This window comes from Podarcis raffonei, chromosome 11 (genome assembly GCF_027172205.1).
Source record: "Podarcis raffonei isolate rPodRaf1 chromosome 11, rPodRaf1.pri, whole genome shotgun sequence".
In the NCBI taxonomy this organism is placed as follows: domain Eukaryota; kingdom Metazoa; phylum Chordata; class Lepidosauria; order Squamata; family Lacertidae; genus Podarcis; species Podarcis raffonei.
Genome location: NC_070612.1, coordinates 27,778,884 through 27,791,494, shown reverse-complemented (window position 1 = coordinate 27,791,494; position 12,611 = coordinate 27,778,884). Strand labels below are relative to the sequence as shown.

The following is a 12,611-nucleotide window of genomic DNA, read 5'->3' as shown; positions in this document are numbered from 1 at the left end:
CTGACGTGCATAACAGTTCACCATTTTTTATGTGTAGTAAAAGATAACATTGTACATTAGAGGGGAAGAGGAGGAGCACAGTTAGTCGTAGATTGTAGCCAAAAGCAATAGAGTTTGATTCCCATGACTTTTTTGCAGGGGGGGCGGGGCGGGGAATAATCCAAAAATTGTAGAATGTGCTTAGGATCTTCCTGTCTTAGAGGAAGAGTAATGGTACCTTTAAAAAGTAATGTATTTTGTCCCTTTTTTTCTTATGTCCTCTGCATTCTGTCAAAAGCTCTCATAGCAACTGCGTAATCTTGAAAGACTGCCAGGATCTGTCACGCTCTGCTAGTACAATGGAGCCATTCTATTTTCAGTGGTACTTAAAGTGCGTAGCTGTAGCATATAGACTCTGCGATATAGACCATCTGTAGTGCTCAGCGTATTTTAAAAGACTGATTACCTCACCACACCTTCTTCTGTGATAGGAGTGACATAGAGCTTATCCGCACTTCCCGTTTGCCCTGCTGTTTCTAGGCATAGGTCTGTGCTTAAAAGCTCTGGGTCTGAGCATGGGGGAGGTTTTAGGCCCTGCGCTTTCTCCATGAAAAACTGCTCTTTAAAGCTCAATTGGAGCAAATGTCAATTTGGGTTCTCTGCAGATTGCTGTTTGCTCCAGTTGAGCTTTAAGTGGGTTTTCATGTGGAAAGCAAACAGAGGTCGGGCACTCTCACACAGAGCATGAAGCATGCCTGGAAAGAGCAGAGGAAAGGTAAGGTGGATAAACCTATTGTTCAACAGATTGTGATAGTTTACATTATATTAAACCCCAAAGCTGATCTGGAGACTAAGAAATGAATGAACTATTCCCCCCCTTTGCTGTGATCAATATCTTAGCAGTACATTATCTACGCTTTTCCCTTGCTGTCATTTTAGTTACACTAGCTCTAGGGCAGGGTACCTCAGGTCCGGAGGCCAAATGTACCCCTCCAGCCCTCTCTGTCTGGCTCCTTGGGCTATACCTCAGCTCCAGGCCACATTCCTCAATGTGCTCCACATCCTCCACAATGTGTTCCTGCTTCACATCCCCTTCTAGTTCATTTACGTGGCTGGAAGGTGCCCTCGAACTGTAATAATCCTGGGAACTATAGCTTGCCAAGGGTGCTGAGAGTTGTTTAAAAAAAGTAAAGGACCCCTGACAGTTAAGTCCAGTCGCGAACGACTCTGTGGTTGCGGCACTCATCTCGCTTTACTGGCCGAGGGAGCTGGCGTTTGTCCGCAGACAGTTTTTCCAGGTCATGTGGCCAGCATGACTAAGCCGCTTCTGGCGAAATGGCGCACAGAAGCACCGTTTACCTTCCCGCCGGAGCGGTACCCATTTATCTACTTGCACTTTGACGTGCTTTCGAACTGCTAGGTGGGCAGGAGCCGGGACCGAGCAACGGGAGCTCACCCCGTCGCGGGGATTCGAACCGCCGACCTTCCAATCAACAAGCCCAAGGCTCAGTGGTTTACACCACATAATGCTTGGGGAAGGGAGCCATGACTGTTCAAAGTGGTACCCTAGAGACTTAAATATATGGTGTAGGAGTCATTTCACTCAAATTGTTATTTCTTTAAAACTTTTTATACCCTGCCTATTAAGTAAATAAACTCCCAAGGTGACCCACACTGGACATACCTTGCCATGTAACATTCTGCCTGTGCAGTTCTGTTACGAGTTGTTCCCATATGGGAGGGTTGACTGCATTCAACTGCTTATCTCTGTTCGCAGTGAGTGTGCGTTTGTTTTCCTGAGCTTGCTGCATATGCTGGCACTTCCTTGGAAATGTGGAACAGCTAGCATTTGTTATGTGAAAATATTGTGGATGTGTGGATGATATGTAGGAGGGCACTGGTATCCGAGTGCCAAGGCCCTGCGCATATCCTGCTCTAGTCTTCATTGAGGCTGCACTGAATATTCTCTAGTTTGCCATGAAATCAGCACACTTGACACAGGCAACTTACGGGGGGGGAAGTAACCACTTTGCTGAATGTGTGAATAATATCAGTGGTCTTTGCTACCACTTGGATCCCTTGGTTGCTGCTTTTGCCTGACTATTGGCCATGGTTACTGGGGCTGATGGGAGTGAGAGTCATAGAATCATAGAATCTTAGAGCTGGAAGAGACCCCAAGGGTCATCTAGGCCAACCACGGCAATGCAGGAATCTCAGCTAAAGTATCCATGACAGATGGCCGTCCAACCTCTGCTTAAAAACCCCCAAGGAAGGAGAGTCCACAACCTCCCAAGGGAGACCATTCCACAGTTGAACAGCATTTACTGTCAGAAAGTTTTTTTCTGATGTTTAGTCAGAATCTTCTTTCTTGTACAGTGGTACCTCGGGTTACAGACGATTCAGGTTACCTACGCTTCAAGTTACAGACTCCGCTAACCCAGAAATAGTACCTTGGGTTAAGAACTTTGCTTCAGGATGAGGTAGCGGCGCAGCAGCAGCAGGAGGCCCCATTAGCTAAAGTGGTGCTTCAGGTTAAGAACAGTTTCAGGTTAAGAACGGACCTCCGGAACGAATTAAGTACTTAACCCGAGGTACCTCTGTAACTTGAATCCGTTGGTTTGAGTCCTACCCTTCAGAGCAGGAGAAAACAAGCTTGTTCTCTCTTCCATGTGACAGCCCTTGAAATATTTAAAGATGGCTATCATATCTCCTCTCAGTCTCTTCTTTTTCAGGCTCAACATACCCAGCTCCTTCAACCATTCTTCATTAGGCTTTGTTTCCAGACCAGCAACATCTCAAAAGTCTCAGGTTTCCCATCCCTGATTTAGGTTTTGTTCACTGAATGTGGGTATTCAGAGCAGACCTTGCCACTGAGATCCCCCTTCCCAACTGCAACACATGAACTGGACAGGTGACCTCTGTCGCTGATGCTAACCATGAGCACAAATGTTCACCTGATTGAAATTACACATGTGCCTTGTTGAATTGAGGCTGTGCAGTCACATTCCCCTTTGACAGGCTACTCGTTTTCATGAAGCTGAGTTATATTTGATTTTGTACTTATTGTATTATTCTGGGATAAGAGTGAAGGAGCCTATAAATAGGGTCAGATTAAAATGGCCGCTTACCACCTTTCCTGGTGAGCAGTGGTTGCAGCCCGACGTGGCACCTCCTCTCCCCTTGGGCATGCTGCACCATCTTTGCCTGTCTCCCTGTCCCCCTGCAGAGGCTCACAGGTTTCTGCCAAAACTCGTCCATTCAAATGGGCCGATCCATGGCAGCCATGGGGGGCGCCATGCTGAGTGGACCTGAGGGAGGCAGGCTTCCCTCAGGTCCGCCCTCCATCTACTTAGCCCAGCCAACCCCCAAACACAGCACCCAGTTGGGTGCGCCGGGGTTGGGGTTGGGGGCTCTGTGGCTGGGCATGCAAGAAGAATATGAAATCCACTCTAGCTGAAAACAGCTCTCTTTGAAGTTGGAATATATTTCAACCCTTCAGGTTTTTTTAATGGCGAAAGGGCATTGTATAAATAAATGATATGTACTGTAGCGACCAGTCCTCTCAGGGTCTCTGATGCAGAACTGTGTTGACAGTGACTGCTGTTTGCTCAGCATAAAGAATATATATGAAGTAAAAAGACATTGACTATACTTATGAACAAAGAATAATGCTTAAAAAAAGAAATCAACCATGAGAAGATATGTCCTTTATTCTTCAGCTTCTGGTGCTATCTGGTGGAAGTTGGTGAAAAAACAGCTTCTAGCATTAGAGTCTGACAACCTGTTTAAGAGCATTGAAGTTGATATAAGTAGAGGCTCTGTTAACTGTGGTGTGGGCATGGATATATTTTATCTCACTATTATCTTCAATCAAGTAGGGCTTTCATGTTTTGGTGCAAAATTTGTTTATCATAAGCTTAAGGGATATCAAAACAATCCCAGTTTCACGCTGCCTTCAGCTCTCTATTGTATGTCTCCAGTCCAATAGAAGTGTTATTGTGTAGTATTGGTCTTTTGAGCTGGTGCAGCAAAAAAAGAACGCAACTCCTCACAAACACACTCCTTGTGCCTTGACACGCTTTGGATATGACAGTGAATCTGCTGGTCTGCATCCCCGGCCACTCATTAGGATTGCTGTCATCGTTTTTCTTTTGTTTCCACTTCCTAGTCTAGTCAGTTTGGAACTGCTTTGGGGGGATTTTGTCATGTAGCCATTTCTGAAAAGCTGATGCACCAAACTAGGTTGGCAAGGGGGAGTGGTTCATCGAGAGCTCTTCTTGCAAACATGGCTTCTGACAATCTCTTACAGGGAGAGTCTCCAAAGTTCCTTCCCTGTGATCATGCTCATCTTTTTGAAAGGACTGTCTTTCCAAAGGCAGCTATAACCTAGCAGTCAGGAACCTTGTGGTTCCATGGGCATCACAGTGACACCTGGTGATTGACAGGTGAGTGGCCCCACTGTTGGTGAACTGCAGGAGGCCAGGTCCTGTTACTCACCACCACCATAATTTATTTTTTTTTAAATTGCACTTTGGGCAATGGTTTCTGTGAGAAAATGCTTTTTACCTTGTTTCTTCTTAGAGTTTTTGTCTAAGTTGGAACTGTTTTGTATCGATACTGATAAAATGTGTTTGTGTGTGTATATATATTAAAAAATCCCAAGTTGTCTTCCTCCCCTCTTTAAGGAGAAAAATAAAGGTCCCTGCTGAGAGAAAAGCAGCTTAAGGGCAGGAGTGATTTTTGAGAGGGCAAACAGTTATGGATTTTCTTCCACAGAATTCAGTATATGTTTATTATATATTTCAGATCCCTGGCTGGAATTAAACAACCTGAAATGAAAGTTCACCTAGAATCCAATGTAAATTATTTCTTTTACGTGAGAGCAATTAACATATTTGGGACAAGTGAACAGAGTGAAGCTGCTCTCATCTCGACCAGAGGTAGATAAACACTTTCTAACTTGTGGGAAAGGATTCGTTTCTGTCTCAGAAGGAAATGCAAATGCCTTCTAGTAAATTCTGTTGTACATTGTTTCAATGACAGTGATTACTGTAGGCCTTAAGATTTTGTGATTCACTACAAATGCACAATGTAATAATAATCCCTGAAGTGGTGTTTTATTTCTTTCCTATGAATCACATCAGGAACTAGATTTCACATAATGAAAGAAACAGCTGCCCCTGCTTTGCAAGTGTCACCAAGTGGAACCATGATATGCCTTCCTGAGGAAACTGAAGCCATTGGGTAAGTACTACTCATATTTACTCCTCCTTACTATTGAGCATTATTGTCAACAGGATGTGAAGATCTATGTAGGTTAGGGATGAGAGGAATTCATTTCAGTTTGCCTCGAAGCATGAAATCCCTAAATTAGCAATTTCCAAACCAAAACACAACCAATTCAATTCTTAATTCAGTTCAGAACAAAGGAGTGTGTACAAAAATGTGTGTACTAGGGTGAAAGAATGCGCAAATTGGTGAAAATAGCATACAAAATGCATTATATTATGCAAAATTGCTTTGTAAAAATCTATACTGGGCACATCTCTCTCTCTCTCTCTCTCTCTCTCTCTCTCTCTCTCTCTCTCTCTCTCTCTTTCTCTGTCTCATTACTGAACTGGTTGAATTAAAAACAAAGCCAAACAAACATTCCTATCCTGAATATTTAACAACGGACAAATTTCAATATGCATACATAAAAAAATGCAACACAGGCTTGTTTCTTCTTTTGAGGCAGGTGAAATCTCACTGTTAAAGGTGAAGACCAAGAGTCAGCAAACTTTTTCAGCAGGGGGCCGGTCCACTGTCCCTCAGACCTTGTGGGGGGCTGGACTATATTTTGGAGAAAAAAATGAACAAACTCCTATGCCCCACAAATCACTCAGAGATGCATTTTAAATAAAAGCACACATTTTACTCATGTAAAAACATGGCGATTCCTGGACCATCCATGGGCCAGGTTTAGAAGGCGATTGGGCAGATCAGGCTCCCGGGCCTTAGTTTGCCTACCCATGGTGAAGACATTGGACCTTTCTGGTGTCCGAAGGTTCAAACCATTCTTTGACTTTGGCCAATATAATGCTGCATTTGTTTCTGTTATCTCTCTGTGCAGCATCTCCCCAGTACTGGGTGAGCTCCTGTCTGCTCGAGGATGGCACTACTGGGAAACAACTGTGAGTGACTGTTCAGCTTACAAGGTTGGGATCTGCTATTCTACTATGCCACAAGACAGCATCCTGGGTCAGAACAATGCTTCCTGGTGCTTGCATTGTCCTAGCAAGACAAGGTAATGAAGAACATCTTATTTTTTGAAAAAGCTGTGAAATTACATGTCCTTTCCAGTCTATTCCTTCTCCTCCCTTCCCCTATGGGTGCATGGGTGTGTGTTGATTTTCTATTTGTAAGCCACTAGAAGATACTTGGCAACTTTTAAAAGGTATACAGCACTTACAGGGGCGTCATTTATTATTAAGTGTTGTACTTCTGCATCCCTCAAGGTTTCCCCAGGTTCACTGGAAATTTTGTTTGTGGGTAGTGCTGCTTGGCCTACAAAATGATCGGCTTGGTGCCACCAGAGTTGAGCATTAGAAGGAGTGATAATAAATAAATAGTGACGTGCTGCCTTGGAGGACAGCTTGGATGTTATGGAAAGTGGCAAGAAGCATGAGCACAAGTGATGTCCAAAGGAGGACGTCTTTGGACATCCTCTTGTATGTTGAGATTGTGGGAATGTTCAGGATGGCAGGAGAGGATATATTGTTTATTAATATCCTTCCTAACTTGCACTAGCAATTCATATGTCTCAGTGCAGGAGAGATGTGCAAATGCTCCCTCCAGATGTTACACTAGTGGCATGGAATATGGATGCTTAGTTGCACATTGGCTAAGCAACACCTGGGGGCAGCAAGATGAGGTTCACAATGCATTGGGAGGAATGTTAGCCCTTTATCCATGCTCTGTAATAAGCTGCTATCAGCTGCAGGAGGGAAACATCTATTGGCACCCAGTTTCCCTTGCCATGATTACAACAACCCTGTGAAAAAGGCCCATTTACAGCTGGGGTACTGAGTCTGAACACTTAGGATTATAGTGGCTCAAAGAAATCCCATCTCAATATTTTGTTCCCGTTTTTTCTGGATGGCACAACTTTCATCAACTGAAATAGGAGCAGAAATTTGAGCCTCTGGAATTTGTAGCTGTAATGAATACTCCAACCACAAGATCCACCCGTCTGTTCCCTGGTCTGATTTTCCTGTGTGTGTGAGACATTTCTACCATAGCTGCTTCACCCGAGGTCATCTTGATGATTTAGCAGGTGACAGGGTGAAGGAGAGGGATGTTTTTTTGGAGAGAATCCAGGACTCTGAAAGGCTGGATGATTGGTGACTGAGAATAGTGCTCTGATGATATACTCCCTGTCCTCTACACTGGCAGATAAGGTTACGCCGTGGGTGCTTCTTAGGCTTCCACTTTCCATAATCTGATCAGGAGTTTTAGTATTACAGCCATAACCATCAATGGCAGGTTATATTTAATGCTTGTAATGTTGCATTTCAAGGTGCCCGCTTCCTGAAATATTTTATAGTATGTAACACATTTCAAGTGTTTAATTTGCATCACATAAATTATCTCAGGAACAGCTCTGTGCAACAGGTCAGAATTATTTGTCCTGTGTGGTCATTTACTTCTGTGGAGAACTGTGTGTGCAGATGGGATTGACCTAGAGGGGACTGGAATTGCATCGTCTAGACCCACTCCTAATCTCTGTCCATTCAAGGTGTGGTTTCTACAGGAGCCTATGTGTTTTTACCCAAATGTATGTAGGCTTCCTATGCACAATGGTGGTAAATGGACCTCATGCTAAAACATGGTTTATCATGTTGGGAATGAGCTGAGGCAATCTTTGGATTCATGCACTTCTCCCTTCCCATTCCTGCTTTGGGATGGCTATAAAGAGAGGTTTAGATGCTTTCACAAACTGCAGCTTGTCGAAACCTGACAAACTGTGGTTGATCTTTAACTATCGCCTACTGAAACAAACCAACGTCAAACCGTGGCTATGACGTTGGCTTGTTTCCAACAAGCCATTGTTTAAGCTAACCACCTAGAAATGAATGAATGATTACACAAAGTTATTACTTTAATGTTTTGGGTGGGGGAGGGACTGTGGCTTAGGAGCGACCTGCGTATTTATTAGGGAAGTAAAACCCGGAATAGTCCATCCATCCAGAATGACCTAATACTTGTGTTTGGCGTCTCCTAGGTCTGTCATTTGATTAATCACTTGACTTTCAATCAATTACATTGAAATAAATTCCAGAGTTGCAGTCATGTTAGTCTGCTGCTGCAAAATCAACAGAGGGTTTTGTGGCACCCTAAAGACTAATAAATTTTATTATGACATAAGCTTTCATGGAGTGGAGTGGACCCTTCGACTGCAACAAAAGTTGTTAAGTCTTTAAGGTGCCACAGGACTCTTTGTTAATTGAAATAGATGTGCATATTATAGCAAAACGTTTACAATGGGGGTCCTTTGGAGGATGCCAAAGGAAAAGCAGTTTTCTCTACAGTGCGAAACATTCACTTTACTAAACAAAGCAAAAGTGACTGTTCAGGGTTAAAAGGTAAGGCCACCCTTGCTGCTTTGCTCTGCAACATGGGAATGTGGAATGCTTGTCTGCAATAAAAGGCCACAGAGCCAAATGCAATTCCATCAGTACCACTGAGGATCCAAAGTTAAAAGAGACATTGTCAGAAGCTACTGTTACTTTTGATATTCACCTTGAAATGCAAAAATATCTGCTGGCTTTGAACAGATACTGCTAGTAAAAGCAATCTTAGCTTTTTTTCAAGCTTGGCACAGCAGGTGGCTCTATATTGGGGAGGGGGGAGGACAACACGCTAAAACAAATGACAAAAAATGACCCTTGGAATGCATTGCTTCCTTCCAAATGAATATACAAAGATGCTGAATTGGCCAAAGGACCATTAGAACGCATTAAAACAGGAGTGATGGATTGCTTGCTCATATGGCCGTTTTAAGGAACTGTCTCCAAAGGAACAACTGGGGTAAATAGAATAAAAAAAAGTCCTTCAAATAGCCATTGAAATGCGTTGGTATAAGCTGGATCTGGGTAAATTGCCCTCTTCGACACTCCATCACTCCATCCTCATAGAAATCAACTGTGTGTGAGAGTGCTACTCAGAGGCATGGATTGAGAAAACTAGGATCCAGATAAATTGCCTGGGCTGGCACTACCATTAAACAGAGCGAGGCGATTGCATCGGGTGGCAGCTGTTGAGCGGCAGTGGTGGCAGCCAGCTAGTTGTTCATCCTCAGCCATCTGGCCATTCCTGTCTGTTCTCAAACAGATCTCTGTGAGCCATGCAGCCAGGCCTACACCTCCTAAGTTAACCCGCCACCTTAGGCACAGTGGATGGGGACCCTTTTTGGCCCAGCATGCCAAATCCTTACCTGTCCCTACCCAAGCAGGCCAACTTTCATTGTGGACAACCCACCTGCCAAGCACCTGGCATCATTATGATACCAGATGATTGACAGGTGGGCTGTCTCACCCAGACATCAAAGTCCCTTTGTGCAGCACTCAGGGGAATCATAGATGTGTAAAGTTGGAAGGGACCACGAGGCCCCTCTAGTCCAACCCCCTGCAATGCAGGAATCTTTTTGCCCAACGTGGAGCTCGAACCCATGACCCTATTAAGAGTCTTGTGCTCTACCAACTGAGCTATTCTGGGAGGGCCAAGCAGTTGGCAGTGAGCTGTGTGTCACAGCGCTTCTCAACTGCCTAACAGCCAGCTTGGGAACTGCAGCGTAAGGCAGAGGGCAGATGGTTCCGTCAGGCAAGCAGACATGGAGCAATGATCACTGCTATGCTGAAATCCTCCCAAGGTTTGGCAACTCTGACTACACCGTTCATCCAGCTCCAGACTCCTTTGTTCCTTCATCCAATCACAACGCTTCCAAAATCATTGCAACCCACTACACATTGTTGTGTATGCTACATAATCAGAACCAGATAGTACCCCCTTATTTTTACCACAGCACTGATCTGCACCAAAGGGGAGCATTTCAATGTGTGAAAATGTGTGTATTAAGGGTTTCCATTTGCTAATATCTGGCAGATAGAAAGAAATATTGCAATAGGCTGTGCAGTGAATTCTTGTTGACCTAATCTTGCACTCTTCTGCAGTTTCCTATATAAGGTCCTCCATCGTGGTGAAATGAGTGATGTCATTGTGACAGAGCAACCCCCCCGCATTGGCACTCTGCTGGATTATAATGCTGGAAGACTCTTATTTTTCAACGCGGAAAGAGGGCAGCTCCTGTTTGCCATCCGGCAGAAATTCACCGATGCTGCTCACCCTGCCTTTGTCTTGGAGGAACCAGGAGTCCTTCACCTGCATACGGGCATGGAGCTTCCAGAATTTGTGAAGCAAAGCTAAACATTTTCTTTCGAACTACGTCAAGACAGAAAAAAAAAAAGCGGATAGTATGTGCTTGGGGTGGCGTTGTTTCCTTCTTCTAAGTTAATGTTTAAGAACTACAAGCCAGAGAAATGTTCTGTGAACTCAGTGGCTTCAACAGGACTTCCATCATACATTCCCCCTTGCCAACACTACTTCGTAAAGTATTTTTTATACTTGGGGGAAGTTTCAAAAGCAGATCAAGGAAGCTCCTCTTAGGAACAAAAGTGTAAGGTTATTCACAGAGCCCACATAACTCACCCACATGCGAAGTCCCTGGGTGGTGGTTAACTCTCTTCCCAATTTGTTTTTATTCACTGGAATCATTCACATAAGGCGCACGTGTGCGCACGTGCACACACACACACACACAGCCATAGCTCAGTGTTAGAGCATCTGCTTTGCAGATTTGATCCCCATCATCTCTGGGTAGGACTAGGAGAGACTGCTCTCTGGTGCCCTGAAGAGCAGCTGCTAACACGACTGAGCTAGACTGACCGGAAGTTTGACTCAGTATTAGGTTCTGTGATCGTACGTAGCACAAAGACACACAAGTTATCTCTTTACTTACTACTTTCTGTGATGCATACTGAAGGACTGCCAAAATGTTTGTGCTACACTCACTGCAGGTGGGTGCCAGGAACTTCTCCATTGGTCCCTTTTGAAATGAATTGATTCCAATGCATTTTCACAGGGCCCAGCAAGAATAAATTGTTGGGAGGAGTGTGCTCATTGTCTGCAATCCAGCTAGTCAAGGACTGACCCACACAGGCCTACCTCGAGTCAAGATGGGTGGAGCTGCTAGGATTTGGGGAGAGGGGACTGCTTTCAGTCTCTACACCCCATATAATCTCTGACCAGGTTAGCACTCCTATTGATATTAATAACATTGCCCATCTTGATTTCAGTTACACTCATTTTTATTTTTATTTTTGACTGACAGGCAGAGCCTGGCACCTCAAGTGTGGCACATATAAACATACAGAGTTCCCAATCTGCTAGGGTGTATGAGCATAAAATGCTGGATTCTTACTGTGTTGTCCTAACATTTGGGGCCTAACTGGATCAGGACAGTTTGTTCATATGAAAATTATTCTAATACTGTTTTAATGGTATTACGTGCAATTAAAAAATTAAAAACGAACAGGTTTTATTTTCAATGTCATTGCCCAGAAAAACAATATATCATTCAGTGCTTTAAAAAGAAGTGGGAAATGTTTCTGATGTGTGAACAATAATGTGACAGCTTTCTGAAATTGCTCTTCTTGATGGTGATGAGTCTTTATTGTAGTATCAGTACTGCACATGTATCCAGATTTTTCCAGCACCCACACAGTGTTGTTGGCATCAAAATGCCAGCCCTTATTCCCCCTACCCCCATTTAGTCTGGATTTACCCTATCTGGGTAAATATGTTAAGTAAAAAACAGACACAACAAAAACCCATTTGCGATACCCATTTTTAATATTAAGCTGTCAAATGGAAGAACACTAAAATGTAGATAAACATACAGGGTTCCACCAAGATTTTCATACTTGTTATCTGGTGCTCACAATCACAGAAGGAGAAAGCACGTTTCACAAGCATCTGGTGATGTGTCACCATTGATTCCTGTTGAGCATGCCTACTTGGGTTGTTCTCACAGAAATCCCAATACATCATTAAAGAAGGAGAGGCTTCATGTTATCCCTCTTTCCAGCCACTGCCCTACCCACTTTCTGTTTTTGTTTTTGTTTTATAATGATGAATTTGCAGTCTGGCCCCTGGGCTGGATCTACACTGACCTCTTTAACATTATTAGAACGATATTAGTTATGTTCTGAAACATCACAGGGCATACTTGTAAATTAAAGTGTTTCTTTACCTTTAAGATTTTGACCCAACGCAAAATCTTAAATGACAGGATCCTTTAAAAGGAAATGTAAAAGACAAAGAGGGTTTATTTAAGGGAAACGTAAAGGTAAAGGTAAAGGGACCCCTGACCATTAGGTCCAGGCGTGACCAACTCTGGGGTTGCGGCGCTCATCTCGCTTTATTGGCCGAGGGAGCCGGCGTACAGCTTCCGGGTCATGTGGCCAGCATGACTAAGCTGCTTCTGGCGAACCAGAGCAGCGCACGGAAATGCCATTTACCTTCCCGCCAGAGCG

At 43.9% G+C, this 12,611-nt stretch overlaps 1 protein-coding gene across 1 annotated transcript in view; it reads left to right on the top strand.

Annotated features, from left to right (window-relative positions):
* CMYA5 (cardiomyopathy associated 5) overlaps positions 1–10,458 on the top strand; it is a 48,122-nt gene extending 37,664 nt beyond the window's left edge. Inside the window, exons 10-13 of the mRNA XM_053407836.1 lie at positions 4,786–4,919; positions 5,124–5,223; positions 6,092–6,265; positions 10,191–10,458. Coding sequence (XP_053263811.1) covers positions 4,786–4,919; positions 5,124–5,223; positions 6,092–6,265; positions 10,191–10,443 — 661 coding nt within the window. The 3' untranslated portion in view covers positions 10,444–10,458. The remainder of the gene's footprint in view (positions 1–4,785; positions 4,920–5,123; positions 5,224–6,091; positions 6,266–10,190) is intronic.
* The last annotated feature ends 2,153 nt before the right edge of the window (positions 10,459–12,611 follow it).